Source organism: Motacilla alba, chromosome 1, assembly GCF_015832195.1.
Source record: "Motacilla alba alba isolate MOTALB_02 chromosome 1, Motacilla_alba_V1.0_pri, whole genome shotgun sequence".
NCBI classification, from domain to species: domain Eukaryota; kingdom Metazoa; phylum Chordata; class Aves; order Passeriformes; family Motacillidae; genus Motacilla; species Motacilla alba.
Window position 1 is genome coordinate 12,939,400 of NC_052016.1, and position 26,278 is coordinate 12,965,677.

Consider the following 26,278-nt stretch of genomic DNA (forward strand, 5'->3'; position numbering starts at 1 on the left):
GTCCTGTGCGAGGACCTCATTCCTTTCTTTAAAAAAATATCCCACATACATAGTTTCTATTTTAACATTATGTTATAACCTAAAACTATATTTAACACACTACTTGAGAAAATTAATACAGCATAACTTTCTAACATAACACATATAATAGTCATCCTAATATTTGTGAAAAGCCAATCATAAAATACACTTTTTTCACAATGATGTAGTTCCAGGGACATCTTCTGCCAGAGCACGTTGCTCAGAGCTCCATCCATCCTGGCCTTGAGTGCATTTCCAGGGATGGGCAACTTCCCTGGGCAACCTGTTCCTGTGCCTCACCATCCTCACAGTAGGGAATTAATTTCTAATATCCAACCTAGGTTTCCTGTCTTGCATAAAATAAAACAAGATACTGTATGTCAGTAGAACCAGGTAAGCAGTTAGCACCCTTTAGTCAAGGACATTCTGTAGAAAACAAGCTCTATGGATAAAGAAAATCAAGGTGTTGATGTATATATTGCCAATTTGGCAAAGGGCTTAAGGCCCATGCATCCTGTAGAATCCTAAAATCAGGGTTGGGAGAGACCTTTAAGATGAACCAGTCTAACCCAGCACTATCACTGTAACCCCTACACCACAAAACCACATCATCCAGTGTCAGATCCAGGTGCCTCTTAAACATACCTGGATATAGGTGAACTACCTTCATTGCAATATTAAAAATCACGGCTCCAGGTCAAAAAGATCCCTGTCTAGGTGAAGATCCTTCTCCTGAGCATGCATAGGAGTCTGGTGGCACTATGTATGGCATTGTCATACAATACCGTACAATTGTATAATTGTATGGTAATTACTGCCAATCATACTTGGGAGGTTACTAACACAACATTTTTGTGTGTAAGTAATGCCATGGAAAGCCGAGTGGGCTGTACTTGATTTGTGAAATACCACCAGGCACCCAGGCTTGTGCAACTCCAAAATAAGTAAATAATCAATGTCTCTCTCAAGTGTGCTGCCTTGTTGCACACCACGTAGATGAATCTGAATTTTGTGGACAACAACCGCATAGCAGGTCCTGATGAGAGTGTGGCATGGCTGCTCTTCTTAATTTTCTTTTTAATGTTCTTTGGGTGCTGAAGGATAAGAAATACCCCATGGAAACATGAGTCTGCACCAGGTTCAGGAAGGAGAAGGGGGGAAAAGCAGACACCAGCTCCAGGTGAGAGCCCTGGGTTTAGTTTTGAGATATATGGCAGGAAAGTGGAGGAGGTGAGTGGGAATGTGTGCACTTGGAAGGGCAAACTTCTTTATTAAAATTATTTGGGAGCTCATGTTACACAAAACTGAGGCTGCTGCTCAGATTGTCTTTTTGTGGTTTTGGGTTGCTTTTTGTGGTTGTTGGGGTTTTTTCCCTTCATCTATCTCGTTGACATAACTGACACTTTCTTCACTGAAATTGCACAGGGAACCACAGTTCAGATGAAATAAAAGATGGAAATAATCTGATCTGCATCATCTTGGTAAGTATCACAGAGTTGCTTCCTGCCTTAAGCTTTCTATTGATCTCTCAAAAATCAAATGATCTTCACTGGCCATAGTAGAAAAAATTAAATAAAAAAAGATAAGCTACCAGGGCAATAATCACAGCAGGTCAATAATCACTATTGGCTTTAAAACTAAGTTTAGTCAGTTTGCAGAAATCTGGTTGCCATGAACAGAGGACCCTACATTTGACATGAGACAGGGTTACTGAAGTGGCAATATTGGCATAGGCCCTGATTAACTTCTGGCCTGATTTTCCTTGGCCAGGGCATGTGATGTCTCCCACATTCCTCACTGTTCCCCTGTCTTTTTGGGAATCTCCTTCAGTATCCATCTGCTTCTCATGCAGCCATCTTCAGTGGAGTTATCCAGTCTCCATGAAAATAAATGGTGCAGCACTGACATGGAAGATACTTTGCAATTCTCCATCCCAGAATCCTCTTGAATTTACTATAAACTTAGACATGAGGATAAAAACAGCTATGAAACATATCTATGCATTTCCAAATCACTGGAAAAATCTGCCTCTTTTCCTCAATCTAGCCATTTTTAAAAACCTTTTATCTGTCTGCTCAGCTCCAAAGGAGGTTCAGTGCCTTTGACTTAGCTGAATATGTTTGTCAATGCTGGAACTGCTGTCAGGTAAGCTCAGACCAGATTGCTCTTTTATCTCCCTGGTGGCTGGATTCTCTGAGGGTTAAAAAATGCTGGCTCATTGTGGAGGCAGTTTTGTCTTGCTCAAATCTTGTGAAACAGTTTGGTTTGTATTCCACTTAGGAAATTTGCTGTTAAACATACAGGAGGAGTCAATCACATTGTTAAAAATATAGAAAACCATGATGTAACCTCAAGGTAAGCATTTTTAAAGTCACTTTTACTGCTGTGGAAAATAATTTATATTCCAGTCTAGTTCCAGATACATTAATGCTAAGTCTCTGAGGAAAGACTGCAAGAAATGACTTGTATCTTGTAAATATAAACATCTGCACAGAGCCTCGTTCTTTCAGGCAGAAAGGCAAGTGTTTACTGTTACATTACTGTAAGAGTTGTTGCTAGGAGTGCATCTGTGCACTTGTGTTTTATTTTTCTTCACATCATATTCTTTTCTCTCATGTGCAGCTTTGGGACCCGCCCTTCAGCAGCCCTTCCTTTTAAAGAAATTCAGATAATGTGTGCATCAACTGTTTGAAAAACACAAGGCTCCAGTGATAGCTCTCCTAGGGCTAGAGGTGTGGTTGGAAAATAAAATTCATAAGCAGTAGAGAGAGAAAGGATTTTCCTCTGTGGGGTGGGGGTCAGATTAAAAAAAACAGGGAACAGATCATCTTCAGAGCATCATACCATCAGTATTCTTCCCCAGAGCCCTGAGGAGAGCCCAGTGCCTCTGAAGAAACTCATGTTTTAAATCTTCATTTGTCTGCTGTTTAACTTAGCGAGACTTTTCAGGACCATTTACACTGATTTGAAAATAACATTTGCATCACTGGAGCCCTTCCAGCAGATAACAAGTGTTGTGCCAGTATTTATATATTACTTGGGGTTTTTTTGGTTTTTTTTTTTTTTGGGGGGGGGATATTTGGTGGTTTTTTGGTGGTTGTTGTTGTTGTTTCTTTTAAGCACTTAATTTAGTTAATTGATATGCCAACACTTAAAGTCCTCTGTACCTGGCTTTGGAAACACAGCTTCAGAATTTACAAAATCAGTATAAATGGTCCAGAGAACTCTTCTGCCAGCCTGTGCTTTTCCATCAATGCATGGAGTTTGCCAGTATCTCAAAATAGGACTATGTACCCTGGTACTATATGGACAGAAAAACTATCTGGAACTTTTCTGCCAGTAATGTATTTTCATAAATTCAGGATTCAAGGCTATAATCTTTCCTTGAATGTGTTTGGTTTTGTTGTTTTGGTTTTTTTTTTTTTTTTTCTTTTTTTTTGTCAGAAAGAATGAGCAAAGTTATTTTACAAAGCATGGCAGTGACTACATCTGCTGTTCCCCACTTACCTGCTGGTCTGTGGCTACAGCACTCCCGCACAAAGGGAAATATTTGGTGTTTATGTTGGAGGAATCAGGCCAGATCCATCAGCCCAGGAGAGGCGAGGCTGAAGCAACTCCACACTCCCAGGTCCAAGTGAAGGGAGGTCAAGTATGTATTCCCAGCCTACCCCAGCTCCTGCTGTGGTTTTCTCATTAGAGATGAGCCATCCTCTCCCCTGAGGGAATCACCCCAGGTCGGGGTGACCCTGAAAGGTAGAAAAGTCTCTGCTCCAACCAGCGCCGTCAAAGAAAGACTCAGGAGTCTTCAGCCGTCGGTCTCAAGGTTGTTTATTGAATGTTATCTAAAAGATTTTCCTCCTGAGCTGCCGAGGTCCGCTCAGCAGGTCAGCCAGAGGCACACTGCCCTCCCACGGGGCTGGTGTTGTCTTTTATACTATATGCTACGTATTTGATATTTACAGTTTTGTCCCAATACCTATCACTCATATTGAACAGTGACTATCTACTCTAAACCAATCTGTGAAAGCCATCCTCACCCAGAACATGGAGATTAGGAAGAAGAAAGAAGAAGGACAGGGCACGCCCAAATCCCTCCATCTTGGATCTCCTGACCCCCCCTGTACAAAACCCAACCCCCCCCTGTACAGAGGTCAAAACCCCCATGTACAATACCTGAAAATTTTTCCCTTCACCTTGTAATTATTTCTACCATACTACCTAAATTTGTGTGGTTTGTTGTTCTTCATGTAATGTTGGTAATTTGTTCCGTGGGTCAGGTTCAAAGCCACAGGGGTTTCTGGCTGCATGCCAGGGTCTCCAATGCTTCTGCCTAGGACCTGGAACATCCAGGAACGTCTGAGGAATGTTCTGGGTTCCGACACTCCCCCTCCCTGGCTCTCAGGGCACACCACCTTCCCATAAAGAAGTCCAGCTGGATTGTAACTAACACTGTCATGGTCCCTCCCTCCTGGCACCACTGACATGAGGGCTTCTGGCTGCTGATCTGCTCTAGGGGATAGTAATCCTGGTCACTCTCTCGGGACTCTCCAGCTGCTGGCACCCAGCCACACCAGTGCCTGCAGTCCAGGCCCAGCCGGTGGCACCCAGACAGTCACTCATTCCAGCTCCTGGCCATAGGGATACGTAGGGACACTGTTTACCTGCAGTGCTGCATTCCAGGTGCTGGCATTTAAGTCGGCTTACTCCTGCCTGTCCAGTCACTGTCGTCCAGGCATATGGACTCTCCCACCCATGGCATGACTAGAGGCCGGCACCAGACTCCCATACACATGGACACACCCAAAACAGAGAGTTGCTCACTCAGAAAAGAAGTTATAAAGGAATTTAATAAGAAGAAAGGAACACAGTGTGCATGATGGATAAGCACATCACCCAGAAAACTCTTCACACCAACTGGTTCTTTCTATTCCCTTACCCATCGACTTATTTTACCCATTCCTTCCTAAATCACCTAGATCTCTCATTTTCTTTGCCTTTGATACTTTCTCTAAGCATCCCACGAGGAGTGCTATGCAATCCCTAGATGCTCTTCCCTTGCATCCCCTAATGAGTCCTAAATCTGTAGGATACAGTCTCCCTCAGTCCTAAAGTTGCTGTGGTGTTGGTTCCAGTCTGTATCCTGGAGCCGATACTTTCCTGGGACAGCCCTAGGAAAAGCCTGGAATGTTTTTCCTTTATTCTGAGTTTCCTATCTGAGCGTTCCCATCTGCCGTTGTGTTCCCATGCTTCTTTGGACTTGTGAAAATGGGCCATTGATGAGCTTTTGTGTTGGGTGTGGGAGGAGCCAGGGCAGGCTGTTAGTTGGGCTTCCAACCATTGAAGTGCCATTGTCTCTCTGCACTCCTTTGTGTGCTTTGGAGACAAGCTTTTGTCACATAATCTCATGGCCGATTTCTTTCTCAGCCTGGGTATGGAGATTTAAAAACATACAAATTTTCTGGAGAGCGATACAAAGTATAGACCAGTAATTATTATTGTTTCACATGTAATGCATAAACATCTCAGGGATGAGAGCCTGCAGGCCTCCCTTCCCCAGGTGAATGATTTAACCAGTCAGCTCCAGCTGCCAGCTTCCTTTTTTGACCTTTTCACTTAGTGAATCCTGGGTTTCTTTTTGAACAGTGCCACGACTGCAGGAGTGCAGGGTACCTAACACCTCACCTATGTGATCAATGATGTAACTTAATACACCTAGGAGTCTGGAGGCCTTTTTACAAGAACTCACCTTGCCCTGTTCCCATGCAAGGTTTTGCTGAGTGTTGGACCTGTTGAGAATCTCCTGGACCAGGTCTCATGGGTGGTATCAGCAGCTTTCTTCCAGGTTTCTCAGGGAACTCAAATGAGAGCTGATAATGCTTCTGTCTTCTCTCCAGAAATGGTAGCATTTGTGTTGGGGGTTGCAGTGCAGCAGGTCATGGAATTGTAGGATGCACGGGACCTGCTGGGCAAGTGCTGTAACCTGGCTGACCAGCCCATCCCAGGAGCACTAACCCTGGTACATGGCAACCAGCAGCCCAGGTGCGCTACAGCTGCATTCCCCCTATGTCATCAGTTTCAAACACCATTAATGCCAGGGCTCCAGTGAAACCACCACATTGTTCCAAGTATCCTGGACAAAGTCTAGGAAATCCTTAACATCAGATCAGACAAGGTTTTTAGGTAGGAATCACGGACCTGGCTGTGACACCCCAAATGTGTGAAAGCCTTGCCTTTGGGTGTTAGTTAGACATCTCTGTGCTCAGGACTATCTGGATATGCAGAGAAGGAAAACTGTAAGCCTTTAGGCAACTTTGACAGGACATGTGTGCTTTCAGTCTCAATCTGCTGCTGAATGAGCTTTTTTTTAGATTTGAGTTCTAAATGTTAGGTACCAAAAATTTTCCAAATTCTTGTTTTGGATCTGTCTCTAAGTAGGATGACCTGAGTAATTACAGAATTACAGACCTGTTAGACTGACAGGGATCCCAGGCAAAATAATAGAATCACTGATACAGGATTTGCTTCAATAATGAATTAAAGAAAAGTAATGTAATTAATGCAAATCGACAGGGGTTAGCAGCAAATACATTCTGTCACATTGGTTTGTAATTGCATCAAAAAGATATTAAGTGTGGTTACTAAAGGTAATGCATTCGGACACGTGAAGCATGTGACTCGACCACACAATACTGAATCAAGGATACAGATTTATGATACAAAGACCATCTAGTCCCTGGTTAAAGCATTAGCTTAAGGTGTCTCAAAATGTAATTTTAAATGAGGAATTGTAATCCCACTTTTTATTAAGATCTTTCTTAGGTTGTTTCTTGGCTGCATACTACTAAATACTTGTTGGTAGCTTTCAACAAAACATGTAGTCATCACAGTTACTTGCAAAAAAATACAAAGATTGGAGGAATACTTAATAAGGTAGGTGATAGAGTGGGATATCTACCAAAGAGGAGCTCTCTAAGTGATGCGACATCAAAAGGACTCACAGCATAATCCATGGAAGCATAAACAAATATTAAGCAGGGATGATGATGCTTTAATACTTCTGCTTTCATGCTTTTAGCAACTGGGCCTGGGATGCTCTCTCCAGTTCTGCTGTTAGGTCAAGAATAAAACAAACCAACAGTCTGTTGAACTTCCAGAGAGGATGTTAAGAGTGCTTTGATCACAGCCTGCCATTACCTCTTCAGAAGTTCCTTAAGGATGCCTTGCCCTCTGATTTGGCAGTACTAGAAAGTGAAGTTAGATTAAATTAGGGGCAGGGTGAGGTCCCTTCCCACCCAAAGTGATCTGTGATTCGTTTTTGTAACATACAGGCTGTAGTTCAAATTAATCGATGTAGTGTAGCAAAGCGATGTGGCCTGTTTTGGGAAAGCTGGATTGGACAATCACAAAAGCCCAGGTTGTGAACTCCAAGTCCTTGGAGGTATTTGTGCTGACCACAGTTCCTCTACAGCAAAAAACTTAGAGGACTTAACAGCTTGTTACCTCCTAGGTTATCTGTAGATATGCAAGCAGAATTTGTCCTATTGTGTATTTTTGCCTATAATGACACACAAAAGATGGTGAGCTGGGATGATTCACTTGCGATCCTTTACCTATGTGATAATTTCACAAAACATTATTGCTGACATGCCATTAGTGTTTTAAATGAAAGTTTCAGGTTCACTCTGTAAGCATAGCAAAGGCATGCTGTGATTTTTAGTGTCTAAAAAAAGAGTCAGGAGCAGCATAGGAAATTTATACATAGGAGTAAATACTAGAGGAGGATGATGTTCTCTTGTGTTCTTCCTAATGCTGAATTTATATTACAGACCTGAAGGTTCATTGTAGTGAGAAAGCCAAATTTCTAAATATTCTAAGCATTTCTTGGTACAAACATCATGATTAAAAACAATAGCAGTTTATATATACATATCACTCACTCCTGTTGTTAATGGGATATAAAAGCTCTGTATTATTGTGCTATCAAATGTAACCAGGCAGCTTGGGAAACAAAAGCAACATAGAGAGCGAATATATTTCAACAATGTCTTGCTGTGAAGCTATCAAGGATTAATAGGAGATTCCAGTGTAACGTAGCAAACGAGGCAAAGTTTTACTTAGTAGCTATCTGAAGAGACTCACTAAACGCTATGAACGGATGGTGTGTCGCCCAGTAAGTTCTGCGACGTGCTGATCTCAGTACTAAATCAAGAGAGCAGTGTCTAATGGCTGAGTCTAGCATGGCATCCCAGAAAAGCTGTTGAAATCACTGTTTCTATGGAAATTTCTACAAGGGAAATCCAGGGGGCTGAGCAGCATGAAAATCTTCATGCAGCAGAGTGGGTTTTCAGGGATGTTACCGAGATGGGTCATTCCGACTGAGGTGCTGGTGTAAATCGCTCCACGCGGTGAACTTAAAAAGCTGACTCTGCTTATCAGCAGAGGAAACGACCACAAAAGATTGGTACTGGAAGATGTGACGAGGGAGGGAGGAGTGAAGTACTTGGCAAGGAGAGAAAAGAGCCAGCAGCTGCTGCAGCATGAGTAAAATTAGTTTGTTTGTTTCCCCATTGTTCAGCTGAATTTGTTCGCGATCCCACGGCTTAGAGGACTCCCTCAGGTGGAGTCACGGGATCAGCAGTGAAATCAAACAGTGTTGCAGTGTGGTATTCCTCTGATTCTGCCTGGGACTAAATTACGCAGGGCAAACACCGGGAATTTGCTCATCCGGTTGTCAAGGTTGTCAAGTGACTGAGGGAGATGAAGGTTTAAGTCCACCGGTGTGTTGTTTTTTAAAGGACAGAGAATCCCTGCTGGGCTGTGGCTTGAAGCCATCTGGCTAATTGCATAGGCATTTCCCCCCCGTTTGAAGGTGAAGTGGGGCTAACCGCAGTCATGCAGCTTTCTGTCTTGGGCTAAAAGGAAAGGCAACATCCCAGCATTAACTATTAAGCCAGCTCGGATGTTGCAATCAGGAGATCAAAGGTCTACAGAGATCTGGAACATCTATTCAGAGCCTGGGCATCCATCTTAGGTGGATATATACAAATGACAGCTCACATTAAGTGAGAAAGGACTCTACAGTAAGTTTATGAGAATTTCAAAGCAGATATAAATCCAACGTTACATGCAAAACAATGGTGCTTCCTTCTATTGAAAATCTTTCCTTCCTTTGTCGTGAGTCAAAAGTTTAGCAAAAGTGATGCATGCCAAATTTATTTGCAAAAGCTGGAGTAGATTAAAAAAAAACAACCCAACAAACAAAAAAAAACCAGTAGGAGCTAACAATAGTGACGCATAAGGGATTGTACTGCTCCCAGAGTTAAACAGATGAGATAATATCAACATCAGCATAGTGTCAGGAAACTCTGGATCAAAATCCTGGCCAGCTAAATTACAAAAAGGCAAGGAACCGGGATTACATTTGAAATTTTGAGGGTTATCAGGAAAAGTGGTTAGGGGAAGGAGAGAAAAATAGCTTTGTATTTATCTTTTAGGAGTCTTACTTCAACCCATACAAACTTTCATGGATTATATACTATAACAGTGGTGAGGCAGGCCCTGTGCTGATGCAAAGTTCCATCTGAATTTTCTGCAACCACACGTTGCTGGAGGCTGATTTTGTGCCCCTAATGAAAGTATCTACTTTGTCTTCCACCTGCAAGTATGCAGCAAGGCAGTGGGGGTGTCAGATCAGTGTGCTGAAGGAGAACAGCACTGCTGCACATATATACATTTTTTAGTGTAACAGGAACTTCTTAATAGTAACTTTTAGCTGGTACTGCAAAACAGTTAAATTCATAATGTATCAGGTCAGAGGAACATCAGGACACTGATTAGGGTGGGTGTGTATTTTTTTTAAAGCAATGCTGAATAAAAATAAACTTCCATGTGAAAAATATTTTAAAATAACATTTAGTTGCTCCAAATGAAACACTTAAAATTAGATAACTGCCTAAGGATTGTCTCCTTGTTTAATTCCATTTTAACTGTACTAACAGAGGGACTACACCTGTCTGAAAACAACCAAAGATGTTTCAACACATTTTTTATTTAACAGCAAACATGCTAGTTTGGTTTTTCCTTCAGAAAATATTGATCTTTTTTTATTTGCACTTTTGAAGAAAAGCTTATCTTGCCTGTAGAGAAGTTCAGTGTGAAAGGCGAAATGATGAGGAATCTACAAGCAACTGGAGAACACCTGCTAGAATGTAAACAGCTTGTGCAGATTTACTGCAGGCGTCCCTGTTCACCCTGCCTTTAGCAGCAGGACACACCAAGCGCTTTGCTTTAGAAAAAGCAGAATAGTTTCTGGTTTTTTGGCAGATTCCAGATGAGACAAAGTTGGAGACTAGTCCCATCTCTCATGTGGATCACTGATGCCTGCAGCATCCCAGCTTTGGTTACAAACACCAGCCAAACCGCGGTAAGAAAAGTGCCTGAGGATGAACAACACTCAACGGGAAGCTGTGCTGGATGCTGTGAATAGGGAGTGCCATTTTGCACTCTGTGCTTCTCGCCGGTGCTGAGCCACAAAAGAAAGCATGATGCTATTTTAGCCAGCTATTTAGGCCCATGAATAATTCCACTGACTTATTAAGTTTTCACAGAAACTTTAAAAGCTTTAAGTACAGTTAATGTGTATCCACGTGGGTTTGCTGCGGCCAGGACCATTTAATTTCTAAGCAACATCCATATTCTAAAATGTCATTTAAGGCTGTATGTGACCCCTTTCTCACAAAAAAACCAAACAAAAAAAAAAAACAAACAAACAAAACCACAACCAAAAAACAAAACAAAACAAAAAAAACCCCACAACAAACCAAAAACAAACAAAAAATCCCCATCCCCTTCCAGTGTCATGTTGACACGAAAACTTAACACCCCGCAACTCCGCTGCCCATTGTTAACAGACAGAACACCTCCTCATCTAAATGATACTCCTTTATCTAAAATTACAATAATTAGTTGCTCTGCCCATGCTGGAAGTGGAAACCCCAGGGAAATTTAGAACAGGAACCGTCTACCCTCATTTCCCAAGGTATAGACTTGGCTAATTTGGGGAGGACAGATGATCGGCGGGGACATTTTCAAGCGCTTACTACAGAAGTTGTAAGAACCCCGCTAAGAAGCGGGGATGCCGGGGGGCTGAAGGAGTTGCAGAGGAACGTGCCGGGGTGCCCGTAGGCTGAGGAGCAGCACCAGGCAACCGAAACGCTCCTTCGCCGGAGGGAGGGACGGAGGGCGGGAAGAGAAGCAGTTTCGGGAAGCCGCGTCCCCCTCCCCTCTCCGCCGCCGCCCCCCGCCCGAGCCCGGACAGCGGCGGGGGGCGGCCTCGGGGAGCCAGCCCGGGGGAGGAGCGGAGCGGAGCCACACGGCGCTCCCGCTCCGCCAGCCCGGCCGGCTCTGCGGGGAGGCGGCTGCCCGAGCGGGGCCGCCCCCGCTCCTCTCCCGCCGCCCCGCGCCGCCTGGACCACTGGGAAGATGGATGGGCACGTCCTGGGATGGATCGTCCTCCTGTGGATCGCAGGTAGGGCCGCGGGCAGAGGCACGGGTGGCCCGGTGGCCCCGACGTCCCCACGCCGTGCCCAGCCCGCCGGGCTCCGCGGCTTTCCTGAGGGCGAAAACTGGGGGAGGTTTTGGGGCGATGTTTCGGAGGGAGCCGGCGTGGGGCCGGCAGCTGCTCGGGCGCGTCCCGCGGTGCAGTTTGCGGAGACTTCGCGGACAGGGCTGGGAGCGGGGGGGCAGCCGGTGCCTGCCGCCCGGCCGGGGCGCGGGGCAGGTCCGAGCGGCCCCCGGCGCTTCTCCTCTCCTCTCCTCTCCTCTCCTCTCCTCTCCTCTCCTCTCCTCTCCTCTCCTCTCCTCTCCTCTCCTCTCCTCTCCTCTCCTCTCTCCGCGCGGTCCCGGCGGCGCTTGGGCCCCCGCTCGCCGCGGGGCAGAGAGCGCGCCCGCCTCGGGGAAGGAGCAGCCGGCCCGGGGGTGCCGGAGTGTCCTTGGCCGCGGTGCGGGGGGGACGGCGACGAACCCCCGGCTTCCCTCGCCCGCCCGTGCCGTGCCGGGAACAATTGCAGGAACTTCTCCTTCACCCCGTGTCCTGGCCGCACATGCCGTCTCAACAGAGGTGTGAGAGGAGGGGGCTGCCCTGCCTCTGCCCCGGCTTCCAGAGGGCAGAATTCCAGGGGGGGCTTCCCCGTGACGGTGCAGTTGCGCCCAGGCCTTTGTGAGCGCAGGACGGGATTGCCCCCCAGCCCAGCTCGCCGCCCACCGCTCGCCTCGCCGGCTCCCGAAAGGTCGGGCAAGTCCCCCCCTAGGGCAGGGGGAGGGGAGCCGGAGAGGCGAGCAGAGAGGGCTCAGTGATGGGGAGAGGGCAGGGGGGACGAGCTGAAAAGGGGCTGGGTCTGAGAGCTGGGCAGCGAGAAGAGGGAAGGGATTACAGCAGGGTGAGAGCGGCGGGGCAGCAGGGAACCGGGGAGAAAGAGAAAGCCGTGTCAGGTCAGGAGCAAGATCTGCCTCCTGTGAGCCGGTGCAGCAGCCAGGCACAGGCAGGAGCAGCAGGCTATAGGAAAAGCTGCAGTAGGATGACTTAGCCAGGCAGGCTGGTTACAGGCTGAAAGAAGAAAAACAGACACACTTGGGTTAAGTGGCATATATTTCCCACTGTCACCTATGTATCCCACAGAAAAGACCTCAGCCTCTTCCCTCTTCCTATTCAGATTTAGGATTCACAAGCAGTAAATTCGGCTTTTAGTCATAACACCTCTCTCCCACCACCCACCCACCCCTTTCCTTGCATTTTCACTCTGAGTCATCCTCAACACCGGTGCCTGCCTACTGCTCCCTTCCAGGGTTTCACGGCCTCATCTGGGGCTTCAGCAGCTTCCAGCTCATTCTCCCTCCCTTCTCTCCCTTCTTCCTTCCCTGCCATTTGGCTGCTTCCAAATGTATCCCACTCCAGTGAGTTGGTCTGGAGTGCCAGCGCACCCACAGCTGCCTCTCCTACTAGCCTTAGTGGTGTGCTGATAAATAGCATCCAAGGATCGGCAAAGTACGGGGTGTAGCTAAACATGACATTACATTCCTCCCTCTTTCTAAAGAGCTTTTTTATCTGGACGTGTCAGGCTAATCAGGACTTTTTTATCAAGCTGAAAGACCGGGCTGTTGACACTTTTCTCCTTCCACTGAGGGCAGTTCACGATTCCTGGCAGCGAGCACTGTTTGGAGCATGCAGGGTCAATGCAGAGAGAGAGGTACCGCTGCAGTGGGAAGACCTTCCAGTTTCCTCTAGCCCTGTGGTTTCGAGACAGGACTGCGTGCTGCTGGTGCTGTGGAGAGCTGGCAGGCACAGGCTTCCGGCAGGCAACAGGTTATCCATAGCTGTGTGCTGAGGGAGGGAGGCAGTGCTTGCCTGCTGCTCCCCTCCAGCCGCTGCTGCCCAGCCATAAATCAGGTGCTGATGTCCTTTTTCACAGCCGACAGAAAGCAAATAAGCAAAGGTGTGTGAGTGTGTGTGTGTGTGTGTTTGTGTGCACAGAAAAGGGAGAGGGGGCTAGCAAACATGGATTCGAGATTTTCCTCTCCCCAGTGGCTGTGCAAAGGAATGAAAGGTCTGCATCAAGGTAAGGAGCCCTAATCCAGCCAGAATGGTACACTCCACTCCGGGGAAGAGAAGTGGGGGTTGGGAGGTAGAGGGGCCAGGGGACAGAGTGCAAGATGGGGAAGAAGCAGGGAGACAAAAGGGAGCACGAAATAGAAGGCTCTCGTTCCCTTCCCTCCCCTCCTCCCTCCTCGAGGTGGGCTGAGTAATTTCTAATCAGCACTTTCAGTCCCTTTCCTCCCAGCAGTAATTCCTCTCTGTCCTTTGTTTGTCTTTAATTTTTGGCTCTTGCATTTATCTTTTGTTTGGTTTTGCACATTGTGAGTTCTTATGGCAATTTCAAAAAATCCTGTGTAAGGTACAATGGATTTGGTTTGGCTTCTCCCCCTCCTGTCCTGCTCTCCCACGTGCCTGAAGCGAGTGTTTTAATAACAACAGCAAATGGATGAAGAGCAGTTCGTTCTTTATTCCTTCCTGTGAGGTCACACGGGTTAAGATACGTGTGGAACTGTGCTCGCATTCTATAAAAAGAAGACACAATTTGCCAAGTATCCTTAGTCCCTGTGTAAAGCCTGTTCTTGTAAATTACCAAGTGCAGCTTGATTCTGGAATGAATCCTCCCCTTGTGTTTACCATTTTCTTATTAATGCTGTAATTTCTAATGCATTTGAAACAAGAGCACAGTGCTGCGCTGGCGACTGAACTTCAGTTTTAGTACAGAACAAGCAGATCAAATTTTTCCTGCCTTACAACTTGGACTAAGCTTGGAAAAATTACAATTAGAAGACTGTCCATGTTAAAATGGGATCTTTTCTTTCTGATAAGTGCTTTTCCACCAGTAATTTAGCACTTAGTCCCTGTATACTGTTGCTGTACCTGTTCTTTCCCAGCCACAGTTCAGGAGGGCAGGCAGAGGGGGCATGCCGGAGCACAGTTGTGTCTTTGCTGTTTCTGTGCCCAGCCGACCACACTTCTTGGGAAGGCAGAGAAATGTTTGGACTCTTTTACTTGTCTTGATTTAAAGTGTTCTTCTGACTTCCCTTGTCTGGTTTCACAGAGCATAGCAGGTGTAGCATAACTGGGAGGAAATGTCATGTTTTTCTTACTTTTTATTCCTGTGAGGTCACCTTGAGTGAGACTGGCAGCAGTGGAAATCCCAATGCCACCCCAAGGATGGGTATTATGGCTTGGTGTTACAAGGCTTGGAGGCATTCTTCACATTTCTTTTGTTTTGTTCTCAGGCTTCTGATGAGTGATATTTCTGGGAATGATTTCTGGGATGCTGAACCAAGACTAGATCAGGAGGCATCTGACAACTGTAACAGGTTTCAGACAGCAGTAAGACAGAGTGGGTTTGATCTTGTGGCCAGAGGTAACTCACCTGTGAACATCCAGGTGACTTGTGAATGTGTGAAAGGGGCTGTGGTAAGGGAGTGTAACGAGCACAGGGAAGCTGATGAAGAGAATGAAGTGAGGAGCAGGGGGTGCCGGGGAGAGCACCACAGGGAATGGGGAAGAGCAAGGAAGAGTCCAATGCCTACTGTAGTCATTTTGCACAGCCTGGGCTGTCCTACATGGAGTATTTTTGTGTTGAGGTTCTGTGCTGTGAGTGCTGGCTATGCAAGGCCACACTCTTCTGCAGCTGCTTTGGGATTTCCCCTTTCCAGGTTAAGTAGCTGGAGAGCTGAAATTCTTGGTTTTGCTATGGAGCTGTTGAAAACAGAGCCATGCTTTCACCTCAGCTGCAGCTGGCTTGTTCAGGCATTGGTTTCTTGCTTCCAAAAAAGTTGACAATTAGTGGTCATGTTGCTAAGAACACAAGTCTGATAGGAACCAGACCAAGACATCCAATTAATTTTCCATAAGCACTGGGCACAATCTGATGGTGATGGCTTTTGCTGATAAATTGCATGGATTGAATTTAGTCGAACATGAGTAGGCAAGAACCTGTACAATGCAATCTCAGTGATCCCACTGGCTCTCCATTCATCTGTTTACACATCTCTTTATAATTTCTGACTTTCTGGTCTCAAAGCCCAGATCTTGGCCTTCCTGACTCAAGCTTGATCCACATATGAAAGTATAAATGGTGTGCTAGTGTTCAGCAGTTGGGGGAGAGAGCACTTTAAAATGATGCAGCATATCCAAGGTACCAAAACCAATGATAGACTTGCCCAACAGTTAATTTTATTTGGGAAGTGGTATAAGCTACCCTAAGGGCACTGTCTCTTACAGGGAATGGATGCTTTTCTGCTAAAGCCCTGAGATAAAGTCTAGGAGTAGCTTTCCTGAGGTGCCTGGTTCAGGACCCAGTGATTTCCATTCTCCTGTGTGCACAACTGCCACTCCTGTCAATAAAGGTACATGAAAATGGGGGATGCAATTTTTGTAGTTTGGTAGAATCAGCTGTTCTACCTCAGGTGAGCAGCAGCATGAGCCAAATAATTGCAAAGAAAGAGATGAGATGCATGAACAGATAGGGAGACGCATGTGATCTGAAGAATCATGTCTGCTGCCTTCCTTCTCTTGGACTGAGTCTTGTGTGCTCCAGAAGGATGCAGCCTGAGGCATGTTCCACTGAATTACAGTATTGGGCTTTGCCATTTCTTCCAGGGTTTGGTGCTCCAGATCAATGTTATTCTAACTACATGATATTTAAGGTCTCCTCCAACCCAAACCATTCTGTGATTCTATTCCTAGAGGCTGTGTAGTGAGGTTAAATCTTCCTGGGATTCATTTCATCTCGGGGAGGCATAGGCTTCTCTGGAGGTCAATGGCAAAGCAAAAGCCTCAGTTACCACCTCTCAATTGCCTTCTCTCTTGCTCAGGGAAGGGGCTTAGGAAGATCAGGCACACCAGGCTCAAACCCGCCCTTACAAATATCCCTTCTGTAATCGCTTCCTGGAATTTTCTTTAATCACCAGTGAAATGTATTAGTGGTAGCTTGTGTGTAGTGTTGATTGCATAGTTTGAATGCATAATCTGAGGATAGTTCAGGAAAGGAATCAGAGCAAGGAGACAAATGCACATTGCCAATTGAAACAGACAAACCCCATACAATTATATTTCGGAAGTGTGATTATTTTTAAGCTCTTTCTCTGGGAGTCTGTGTGTGCATACATATTTGTACAGACACACAAAATCATGGATTCTTTTCATTTTCTAAGAGAAAGGATAACCATGTTTATAAGATGCAATTGATTAATATTTTCAGACCTTTTTCATTGGGTTTAGGAGAGCAAGAAGGGAGGAAAGCAAAATAGTCATGTAGTCATGAGATTCCCAGGAGCTAAATTTTATTCTTGTTGAACTTGAAACATTGTGAAATTCACAATGAACAGGTTCCTTCTCTAGAGTGCAGGAATTGCATTTCTGTAATGACTTTGAAGTAAAGGCTAATTTTGCTCTGTCTGCATCAGTCAAAACATAGCACAACACAATTCAGTTTCTTTTTAGTCCTATTTGTATTAAACTAGACGAAGAGCTACCATGGTGCTGTCCCTAAGTTTCTCAAAACTTTCACATATTTCACTCTTTTTTTTTCCTCTGCTGTATTAACAACTCAGAGTTCTGCCCTGTGATACATCTCAGTCTTTTATTGTCTTGGCTACACACATTTTGAGGTCAGCAGTGTCTTCTTGGAGGTGAGGAAGTCCTATAATGCCTATGCCTGAACATAACTGATCAGTGTAAAGCCACCATCTTGTCTTCAGGCAGTCAAACATCCTGCTGGCCTTTTTGGTGGACACTCTTACAGCAGTGACATACTACATGAATCAATTCCAGTAATTCTTTTTTGGCAGAGGAAATAACAGGTGTATAATTTCCCAATTCAGCCATATATAATTATATATAATTTGACTTAAATAGATCTAAAGTTTCCTCTGCTCCAGTCTCCCAGTCTGAGACACTGTGTTGCTCTTAAATGCTATTCCTGGAAGGAATCCGAAAATAATACTTAAGAAGTTAATAAAGAGCTTGGGATAGGATATAGAAGGTGCCAGATAATTTTCTGCACATCTCCAAAATGCTTTTTGGTAGAAAAAGAATTCCTCTATTTTCCCAAAAGCTGCTTTACTTTTCTTGATATAGACATTCACATGGGGGTAGGGTGGGGAAAGTTAGTCAGATGAGAATTTGCTAAAGCTCAGCTAATCATTTATTAAAGCAGTCCCTGGCTTGCCAAACTCATTAATCTCATTAACAGGGAAGGAGGGCTATGGTGCATGGTTAGCTGAGAGCGCTGTGTTTTCTAAGCAGCGTACTTGGTTCACAAGGGAAAGATTTAAATATTCAGTGTGTCACTGTTTTATCCCTGAAGCTGAGGTAACGTGATGAGTCACTTGATCAGCTCATGCCACATGCTGGCTTTGGCCTCACTCTGTGAGGGGTCATGGAGCTGCCAGACACAGGTCTGTCATGGACCCACTGGGCTTTCAAGGTGTTCTTCATGTTTCTTGCACTCAGATGCAACCCAGAATGTGTGAATCTCTGGAGAGGTGAGGGATGGACGTCACCACTTGATTCACCTTGAGAAGCAAGTGGTGGCATTCCCTTAGTGCCACATGGCCCCTGTGCTTGCTCCCTGGGTAGAGGAAGCCTGGCAGAAATGTCCCAGCTGCCACTTCCTGAATAATCTCTCTCCCTGTGTCTCAGGAAAGTGCAGGAGCTGCCTCATTCCCTGCCTGTCCTGTGGGAGACCTCAGCTGTGCTTGGTGGTACTCTGGAGAACAGCTACACTTCAGCTTTTGGATTTGGGTCCAGGCACTTCTGGCAAAACCGATAACCTCCTTTGCAACTTCCCCACGGCACAAGCACAACGTGCATGGCGTCCTGCATTCATTATATGCATAATACAGCATTTCTGTGCAAACTCAGAGCACCCTTGTGCTCCTCAAGCCTTCACATAGTAGTCCCCAAGGTCAAATCCTGTCTAGATCAGTAACTCTGTTAGTATCAGTGACCACCTTGCCTCTCTGAAATAAGCTTTCCCCTAGCTTCTGTCCATGTTGTGTTTTCCTCTCCAACTGGGATTTATAGACTTTACAGTTCACTGCAGACAGTGTATCACTGCAGACAGTGATAACTTGTTGAATTTAATATTCACTGTTTTATCAGCCTCTTCACTTTCCTTTGGTTCTGAATCCTGATCATGCAATCTCTGCTCGCTCTTGCTTTTCAGGTCTGCAGCTGTCTCCAGCTTGACCTTGTCTCTTTATGCCTGCTATTATACAGTTGATGCATTTATTGCTCTCTGGCTGCTTCAAGCTCCAGTGCTTTAGTCTATGCCTTTTCCCCCCCATTCTAAAGATATCTCCTGTCATTTCATTTTCTTTTGCCAATTTCCATCTCCTTTTCATCTCTGCTTTCTGGAGTGGGTGGGTTATTTTTGCTGACTCCATTTCCTCTCTTCTCTACATCATTTCTGAAGCTCTTGCAACCTGCAGCCCTTTGTACTTATTTTGACCTGGGCTGAGACACCTTCTCCAGCTTCTTCCAACTCAATGCAAGCTTCCTGATTGTCATCCTGCTTATCATTCTGCTTCTTATATTTGCTCTGATACTTTATCTTTACTCTTTTTTCTTCTTTCTTGCATTTTCTTTTGCTTCTTGATATCCGGAAGTCTTTCTTTGTCCTCAGTCTTTTCATTCCTCACTAAGCTTCCCCAAGACTACCAGTCCCTTCAGCAGATGTTATGTAGACTTTCTCTTCTGCCTTGTTGTCTTGAATGTTTCCTTGTATTTCCTCTTTTTCCCTGTTTCCCTGTGTATTGCCTCTTTTCCACCTGCTCTAGGTGAGGGGTGTGGTAACACCAACATTTTCCGTACTGAACCTGATTCCCTTTTTCTGGTGTTGTGTGAGTGCTCTCAGACTTTGCTGCCTGCAGCATAAGGAGGGAAGCAACGAAGGGCATGTAGGGGAGTTTTGTCCATAGCCCTGTGGGTGGATGGAGTGCCTCACTCTCTAGAAGGCTGACATTGTTCACTGACTCTCCCTCAGCTACACAAGGGTGTAATAACAGTCTCCTGCATCTTCTCTGGGGCCTTAATGCATCAGGTCCAGGCTGCAGCTCCTGTCAGCTGCTAGATAAACATTACATGTTGAGATCCCTCTCCTCACTGGGAATGTGAAAAACTTGAGGATTTGGGCCCTTTTTCTCCACACCTCCCACGTGGAGCAATTTGTCTCAGTGCTACTTGCCAGCCCTGGGAAGAGCTCTGTGATTTGGATCCACTTCTTCGTGCATCTCTGGAGTTTGGCAGAGCAGGCAGCACTAACTGGGCACCAGTGCAGAATGTGCTGGTCCAGGCACTGTGTGTTGCCTGACTTGTAAGGAGGAGGTGTGGTGCCACTGAAATGGGGAGGGAGGTGACTTATTCTGCAGTGGGATTGTCATGAACTCAGGATCTGGCCTCTTGGCTGACCTGCTGTACAAGTGGAGCATGGCCATCCCTAAAATACCTCTTCCTTATGTTTGAACCTGCCCCAGAAGCTGTGAATCATCACACCATTGTGTTAGGGCTTCTATAGCATAAGGATGCTACGTTTGAGCCTTCAGCCCTATCATGCTGTGTTTTATTTTGTGACTGTAAGCTATAAAAAAGCAAACTTATTTCTGCTGCCAACATCCATGCTTACATACATTGAGGAGTGTTGCTCGCTAGCACCTGAAACAGATGGACAATTTTATATATGTGAAAAGAATAATGCTGTGATAAAATGCAGTAGCTCTCTCTTCAAGTAGTGCCAAGGCATATGATACTCATTTTTTTGTCTTCTAGCTGAGGTGGAAGGGTTGCAGGTCACTGTGCCTGAGAAGAAGAAGGTGGCCATGTTATTTCAGCCTGCTCTGCTTCGCTGCCATTTCTCTACTTCTTCCACCCAACCAGCTGTGGTACAGTGGAGGTACAAATCCTACTGCCAGGACCGGATGGGAGAAGCTCTGGGTATGGTGACTTCTGGTTTGCAAACAATGAGCAAGAGGAACCTGGACTGGGATCCCTACCTGGACTGTGTGGACAGCAGGAGGACAGTCCGTGTCGTGGCCTCCAAGCAGGGATCTGCCATCACCATAGGAGACTTCTACAAGGAAAGAGATGTCAGCATTGTCCATGGTAACTCTTCTACCCCAGTGGTGCTTGGTGGGGGCTGGAATGGACCCTCAGCAATTTGGGATACTGGAGTAATTACTGGCAGTAATTGTTCACTTGAGTCCCTCAGAAAAGGCTGTGGGAAGGGAACTCTTGTATGTCTGACATTTAGGATTCAGCCAACCAATCCTAGACCCAAAGGTAATTTCCTTTGGCACTTTCCTTCAATTAACTCTAGATCTTCAAATACTGTATCCTTTTTTCCCTTCCATGAAGTGGAAGCTTTTTATTCCTGACTTCTGCATATTGCTGTGTATATAGATTTTCCTTAGCAAAGGGGTGGCAGCAAGAGATACAAATTCAGTCTCTCCAGAATAGGTTTTTCTTCCTTGCAAATGCCACTGCTGTTTTCCTAGTTCTGAAATACCAAGATTATCCTACACCTCATGTTTGCTCAGCCACAGACTTCACCAGCTTACCCTGTCATGAACCTGAACTCATACAGCTTCGGGCAGAGTGAAAGGAAGAGATTTCCATGGAGTGAAGTCAGGTTGGGTGGAGATGAGGGATGACAGGGTCCTTAAACATTTTTGTCTGGAAGGCTGTGTGAGAGACTTTGTCCCTTGAAAGTACAAAGTGTCTGATTGACTGGGGAGACCACCTAGCCAGAAGTGGAAACTCCTTGGTGTGGAGAGCATGTGAGCAGCCTCACAAGAGGGTGTGTTTTCCTCTGTCTCTGTGTAACCTCTTCACAAATGACTGAGGTGCTGTAGAGAAGATGCTGTCTAAGCCCTTCTTTCATGACAGGAATAGTGTTGGGTCCCATCCCCTAGGTGACAGGAAGGACAGAGAGACATTAGTGACCCCTTGTGCTCTTGGCACTTGCAAGGTGAGCTGCCTCTGCAGCATTATTTGTTTTCCCACCTACAGCCAGAAGTCCTGACCTGTTGTTTTTTCCTGAATACTGTGATATTCTGGATGAGGTTAACCCTTCTTCTTAGAAAGGAAATGAAATGGATTTGGGCACAGTGCATCCAACACTCCATTTTTCCTGTAAGTGTTGGAGGGAAAACCTGACTTTCCTTTTTTGCCTTCCAGATGCAGACCTGCAAATTGGGAAGTTGATGTGGGGAGACAGTGGCCTCTATTACTGCCTTATTATCACACCAGATGATGTGGAGGGCAAGAATGAAGAATCAGTGGAGCTGCTTGTGCTTGGTGAGGTCTCCTGTTGGGCTGCTTTTTCAGCAGATACCTGATGCATCTTTCCTCCTGCTCTCTTGCTGTCTCTCCATCCCCGTGCACTGAATTACTATGGGTGTAAGAGCTATGCAAAACAGTCCCTGCAGCACTGTCACCATTGCCTTGCACCTTGTGCAGTCATTCACACCTAGGCAAAGTGGGTGGCAAATGCTACCAAACCAGAATAGTAATGTTTACACCCACACTGCTCACACGTTACCCAGGCGTAAATGACTGCAGAGAGGCTATGGAAAGGCAGAACCCTTGTTTTTAAGGGATAAAACAAAAAACTTGCAGCAAAATGAACACTTGAGACGGAGTCTTTTAACAGCAGACACCCAGAAGACATCAGATCCTGTGATTTTTGCAGTCCCCATCCCACTCTTCTGACCTGTGAGGCTGTCAAGAAGCACTGTGTTGAATGTGTCAGTTTGGGAGATTTTTTTGTGCGCCCGGTAACACTTGTCCAGTTAGAGGTGCAGTTTCACAGTCATCCTAATCAGGTCTGACCTAGTGCTGCCACTAACAGGACCTACCCTCTCTGTGGTGTGTGTGCTTGGCTCTGTTTCTGTTAAGTTCCCTTGAACAGTATGCTGAACAGGATCAGTTTCTTCCCTGTTTGCAGGACTTGCTTTCAGTGATGGCTTCCATGATACAGCTCACTGTAAAGGTCAGAAAAGCAGCCATTCCAACTAGAGGAGAAAAGCAGAGTGGAATGGGCCTTTCAGGGACTTTTGTTGACATGCCTGGAGCCAGCTGTAGTACTTCAACCCTAGATGCCCCAGGAGAGCAAGCTGAGTTTTTCCCAACTTACCTTAAGACCTCCCCATGGCTCTTGTGTGTACAGATCTTTGCATCCTGTGATGGAAATATTAAAAAGCTTGGGTTGATAGTGTGTAGGTGATCTCTGGAGGTGTACAATAGAACACGTCTGTCAAATGTTCCCTTGATCTCCTGCCAAAGGTCAGAGTTTAATTGGTGTTTACATTTGGAGCTGTATTTATCATCCCTGAGTAAACCAGACTGAATGGGTGAATGGCTGTCACAGTGCAGCTGCCTCTCCTCACCCCTTTAATGTCAGTCAAACGATGGACAGCTGGAGTAGAAGGTCAGAAAGGGGAAGGTCAGTCTGGTCACTCCAGAAGACAGTGTCACACACCTGTGTAAATCCACAGTGTGACTGTGTATCAGCTGCCACTTAGTAACAGGCCCAGTACCAACCTGTGTGAATTCAGGTGAGGTTATCTCTGCCAGGTGGCAGTGGTAGCTGTTAAAATCCTCTCCTGAGGTCCTGTGTCTTTGTAGTGATGAGCTGCTGAATTTTTGTCCCTTTTTCACCTTCCTGTCTAGGATTTGGTGTCTTCCTCTTGTATATCCACAACTGTGCTCAGACACCAGTGATGAAACAGTACCATGGTAACAGGAAGAAGTGGTTTTTCAGTATGTACAGAAGGCTTTGGGGAGAAAATACAGAAATCTCCTCTGGAGCTGGCTTGATGTCTCTGCCCCCAGTTCATTGTGGTTATGTTGGGGGACACATGTGGCTGAGGCTGCATCACCCTTGACCACATCTGCTTTTCTGTTTGGCGTCTGGGCCTGACCTTGCACTTTATGTAGCTCTGTGCCAAGTTTGGCAGCAGCATGAAAGCAGACTTGTCGTGGGCTTCCTTCTGCCTCATGCTGTTAGGCAGCTTCTGTATATTGCTTTTCCTGGGTAGAGGCAACATTCCAGTTTTTGGTGAAATTCCAGGGTTACCTACTTGTTTTCCTCCTTCCCTATCTTTCCCTTCCCACCTTCTTTTTTTCCTTCTGCCTTTGCTGTTACTTTTTCTTTGTTTTCTTTTATCTCTCCATATTGATGGCTAAAGGATGAAACAGCCAGTGATGAAAATACTGTTCCTTAACATATTCTGGGATATTTTTTGTTCCCATTGCTTGGAGGGAGACACTGAATACATAGGTTGTAGCAATTTTACAGTTCTAGGGGACATGTGGTAAAAGGGGTTTGTTTGCTGTTCTGCTGCTCTTTGGGTGGAACCCAGATTCCCTGTTAGAGAGTTTGGAGCAGCAGAGGGATAGTGTGTGAGAGGTGCCATGATTCCCAGAGCACGTTGCTGTTTGCTCCCTGCTGACAATGGCCTCTCAGATACAATTTACCTTGCTTATTTTGGGGTTGCTGCATGATTTCAGCATAAATCAGAATTTTGAATAGAGCAGAGGTTCTATCCACTCATGTTATCCTTGGGGTGACAGAAAAATCAGAATGGAAAAGGAAATAGGAAAATATCCCTTCTAGTGGTTTCATATTAATGCCAGGATGAAAGGGCAGTTTAATATCACGTTGAAACCATGAAAGGACTGAGAAGCAAAAATGGTAAATATCATACTAATAGCATCAATAAATTAATGGAAGTTTGTTTAGCTAGAAGTGCAGGGGCCTGCTTTTATACAGTGAATCATGCCATGAAAAATTGATCAAAAGGCACTTTATCATGACTTAGAGCAAAATATAAAACCTGGAAAAATTACAGTATTTCCTTTTTTTCTTAGGAAAATGATCACAGAGACCTTCAGTGAGCTCCTAAGTAGCCAGGGAGCCTGGGTCATGATGGGATTGCATGTGGGATTTTGTTACCTGAATGTGTCATGTTGACACGGAGTTGCTGGTCAGCTCTGGGTAGCATCAGAGAATCCCGTGTGCGGTCTTCATGTCATGCTTATTTCAGAAAAGCATACAAGCATTTATTTATAGCCATTTGTGCTCAGCAAAGCTGATAGGATTTGTAAAGCATACCTAATGTTAGGCATGTGCTTATTATGTACCTTGCTGAAAAGACCGTTCAGTATCTTTTGCTTAGTCAGGGACTTTAACCCTCTCTAAGGGAATCAGTGCAGGTGAGAGAATGGGAGTGGCAAGCTCTGTCTCAGAAACACAGGAGATTGATTGGTGGTGAACCTCCTCTAAAGTAAGGAGAGAATTTAGATTAAAAAATACAATTACATATTTATTATATTCTAAAAATATACTTGAGACCTTATTATTCTTTGCAACTGTCTGAAAGGAGGTTGTAGCAAGGTGGGGGCTCATCCTCAAGCTGTGTTTGGAGGGGGTTTAGGTTGGACATCAGAAGGAATTTCTTCACAGAAAGGTTGGTTAAACATTGGAATGGGCTGCCCAGGGAGGTGTTGAAGTCACTGTCTCTGAGGTGTTTAAGGAAAGACTGGATGTGGCACTCAGTTCCATGGTCTGTTGGTGTTTGGTCACAGGTTGGGCTCGAAGATCTCAGAGGTGTTTTCCAACCTAAAAGACTGTGTGATTCTCTGATGTATGTGCATTTTGATGGCATTTGGAATCTCCAAACAGGATGTAGTGTGCTGGAAACTGCATAAGCTCTGCTTCTGCTGCAGACTAGTCCAGAACATAGCAATTCCACATCAGGAATCAAGTGATACTCCCTGCACTCATGTGTTTTATTAGAAAAGGAGAACCTTTGCTGGCATTACAGCTGTGCTAATGAATCCCTTTGAAACCTAATACATTTTATTTTTTAAACTTTTTAATGTGATTAAATCTAAAAGGCTGAATCCTAAATTGAAGAGAGTCTACATTTCTGTCGTAGTGGCTGGCAGCTAATGTCCTGCTTCTTGAAACACAGACAGTGCTATTAATCATATTGTTATTTGTAGCCCCTGTGTATTGCTTTTTCATATGAGAATGTCAGTGGGCTTCAGTAAAGTAATTCATTGCAGCCTTTCTGAAGGGAACTGCACGTGTACCAGTGCAGGGATGCAGCGTGCCTGGAGTAACCTTCAAACCAGAAGTACAGTGCAGTGTCAGTGTCATCCTAGCTTCGTGTCACCAGCTCACATCAGGAAGCAGTCCAGCTTCATTGCATGGCCTTGCATACAACCCAATAAGCCTTCCTAGAGCCAGAATTTACTAACCAGGTGCAGGGACTTATGGAAGCTGCTACGCTGCTCCCTTCCCAAGCTGGACCAGCTAAAGAGCAGTGCCTGTACGTACAGCTCAGCACAGTTAGGCACCCTGGAACCCATAGGTCTGTGCAAGCTCGGTGATGTTTGCATTCTAACATTTTACATAGCTTAGACATGCTTCACAAAACAGTGGCTTCATTCCCTGGGAGTTTCTGGAAGAGGCCAGAAAGTACTCCACTAATTCCAGTTGTTGGTTTGATGGTTTGGTTAGTGATCTGTGTACTTTGCTAGACAGATACTGCCAGCTTTCTTTTCCATCCAATTCAGTAGCTAATTTTACATAAACTGTGCATCAGTAAAATATTATTTTATGGTTAATCATAGACTCTTTAAGGT

General features: G+C 45.3%; 1 protein-coding gene across 6 annotated transcripts in view; it reads left to right on the top strand.

The window, feature by feature from the left end:
- Positions 1–10,364: 10,364 nt before the first annotated feature.
- ILDR2 (immunoglobulin like domain containing receptor 2) overlaps positions 10,365–26,278 on the top strand; it is a 41,223-nt gene continuing 25,309 nt past the window's right edge. For 2 of the 6 annotated variants that reach the window (XM_038136056.1, XM_038136103.1), the window contains exons 1-3: positions 10,376–11,548; positions 20,396–20,728; positions 21,803–21,922. In XM_038136056.1, coding sequence (XP_037991984.1) covers positions 11,503–11,548; positions 20,396–20,728; positions 21,803–21,922 — 499 coding nt within the window. In that variant the 5' untranslated portion in view covers positions 10,376–11,502. Of the gene's footprint in view, positions 11,549–20,395; positions 20,729–21,802; positions 21,923–26,278 lie in introns of all 6 variants that reach the window. The other 4 variants (XM_038136065.1, XM_038136083.1, XM_038136091.1 and 1 more) reach the window with 4 other exon arrangements.